The following is a 2,374-nucleotide window of genomic DNA, read 5'->3' as shown; positions in this document are numbered from 1 at the left end:
CTATTCAATTTGAAAAAAAAAAAAAAAGTCCTTTTTGAATGCAACAATACAAACTGTAACATATGATATTGATATGGAGTCTTAAAAATACAATAGTAGTACTAACATTACTATACCTCTTTTCCCACAGAGTCCCTCAAGGCCCCAATAATGCAACAACATTACTGTAATGTTTGCTCTCAATTAGACACCTGCTGACGCACATAACCATTTGTTGATATAAACATTTCAATTTTCATTTTGTTAAGACAAAAAGGGAATGGAAGTGGGCACATCCTACCCAACTTGAATAAATAAACAGCACCAACAATGCAATGGTAAACATAACATAACAATTTGGTGATATGTAAACATTAAGGACACAGATTCAAATTCCAAGAATTCCATTTGTTGGAATGTAAAATAACCTCAATAAAATTGCACGGGTAATTAATCTCTTGATAAAAAAATACAAAACCAGGGACACCAAGAGGGGCAAGTGAATGTTAATTGGAGACACAAAACAAGTGTCTCAAAAAGACTCATGAGGGTACTAAAAAAAACTACTAAAAACAATGATATTGTCAGTATTGCATTGCTCCAAAGAAGGTCCCATTATATACAACAATGAATTGGGGCAAAATGGTCCTTTGGGTCATCCCAAATGACCATGCAATTGAAAAACGAATAATTAACAACTTAATTGCAATAACAATAACAATAATAATCATAATAATAATAATAATAATTCACTCATTATGTTGGTCTGAGAAAGAAATCCTTCCAAAATCCAAATGAGCAATTTGATAAAGCTCTAACCAAACCTCGTCAGCCTCAAATCCAGCATTGACAGTGACACTCTCCAGTTCATCGTCCCTCCCAACAACAACATCATTGGTTTCCGATGATGTTGATTGCACGACAGCGACAGCATCAAAATCATTAGTAGTAGTAGTACTACTACTACTAGTTGTTGTAATAGTAGAAGAAGAACATTTGCATCTTCTCTTGTTGTGTTTGATCAGTGTTTTCTTCTTCTTGTTGTTAGATGAGGAGGAGGAAGACGACGACGACGACCATGATTTCTTGCCTAAGCGGAAGCACCTTCTTCCGACAACCCATGGAGCCTTTACAAATGCTAAGGCGAAGCAGTGCAAGACCGCGCACGGACAGCAGCATAGCGCGACACAGTCGGCTATGAGGCCAGCCGTGCACGACTTGCACAGCTTCGCCGAGCACTCCATTGTGCTCTCTCCTCCTCCTCCTCCTTCTTCCGTCTCGGAAACAGGTGGAAGAGGAGGAGGAGGAAGATGGTGATTTTTCTTGTTGTATTCCATGTGAATGGAGTCTTAATATTTATGAATGAATGGCACCTGCAAAAACCTTTACATATATATACACTATTAATATGAATTAATTAAATTATTAAATCATAAAATTTCAATAACGCTCATTCTATCATTCTTCTTCTTCTTCTCTTCACTGTTACTTCCTTTCCAATGTTACTTACTCACCCCCCTTTATTTATGAATTCAATAGGATCTTTCTTCTCTCTCTCTTTCTCCCCTTTTACCCCCCTCTTACTCTTCCTCACTCCATTTTTTTTCTTCTTTAAAATATATACTACCTCTAGTAATAAATAATAACAATTTATATGACTTTCATATTGTATGGTTATTTGGACGGTAAAAAAATACACTAATTATCTATGAAGGTAAAATGGATGTTAATACTACATAAATTTTGGTATTATTAAAGAAATATTTTTTTTTCTCAAAATTAAGTACTATTTACTATAATTGTTGCAAATAAGGAAATCGTTCTAGAAATAGTTGTCTCATAATAAATTGACAGAATTCCAATTATTTCAGTTACATTGGTGGTTGAGTGAAGTCCTCTCCAATATGAAAATTTTTTAAGATATAAATTACTCATAAAATTTTCAGTCCATTTCTTTATTATGTTCTGCTTAGTGCGTTGTTCACCATCCTTCATTCTTGTTACTAAAATTAGTTTTATTGAATTTAGTAAACTTTTAATGTATGCTAAAGATTTAGATAAAACCAAACTTATTATATATATAACACTGATAATAAAATTTATTTATTTTAATTATTTTTTCCCCAAGAAATTGACACCTTAACTCAAATTGTATTCAAAATAATCAATGCATTCATGTCTTTCTATATATGTCATATATTGATATATGATGCGATGTTCATGCATTTAAGTAACATCAAAAGGGTGCAATGGTGAATGTGGTAAAAGTAACAAAAGTGAGATCAAAATTAAAGGGGTAAAAACTTGGTAAAAAAAAATAACAGAGAAATTTTTACATTCACGCGCTTTACTCATAGGTTGAAATGCATTCAAGTTTAGGTCCAATAGCAAAGAG

General features: G+C 33.1%; 1 protein-coding gene across 1 annotated transcript in view; it reads right to left on the bottom strand.

Annotated features, from left to right (window-relative positions):
• LOC107642157 overlaps positions 547–2,374 on the bottom strand; it is a 7,185-nt gene continuing 5,357 nt past the window's right edge. The window contains exon 2 of the mRNA XM_016345461.2: positions 547–1,362. Coding sequence (XP_016200947.1) covers positions 729–1,316 — 588 coding nt within the window. The 5' untranslated portion in view covers positions 1,317–1,362 and the 3' untranslated portion in view covers positions 547–728. The remainder of the gene's footprint in view (positions 1,363–2,374) is intronic.

The sequence above is a fragment of the Arachis ipaensis genome, chromosome B05 (assembly GCF_000816755.2).
Source record: "Arachis ipaensis cultivar K30076 chromosome B05, Araip1.1, whole genome shotgun sequence".
In the NCBI taxonomy this organism is placed as follows: domain Eukaryota; kingdom Viridiplantae; phylum Streptophyta; class Magnoliopsida; order Fabales; family Fabaceae; genus Arachis; species Arachis ipaensis.
This window is presented reverse-complemented; position numbering and strand designations above follow the sequence as displayed.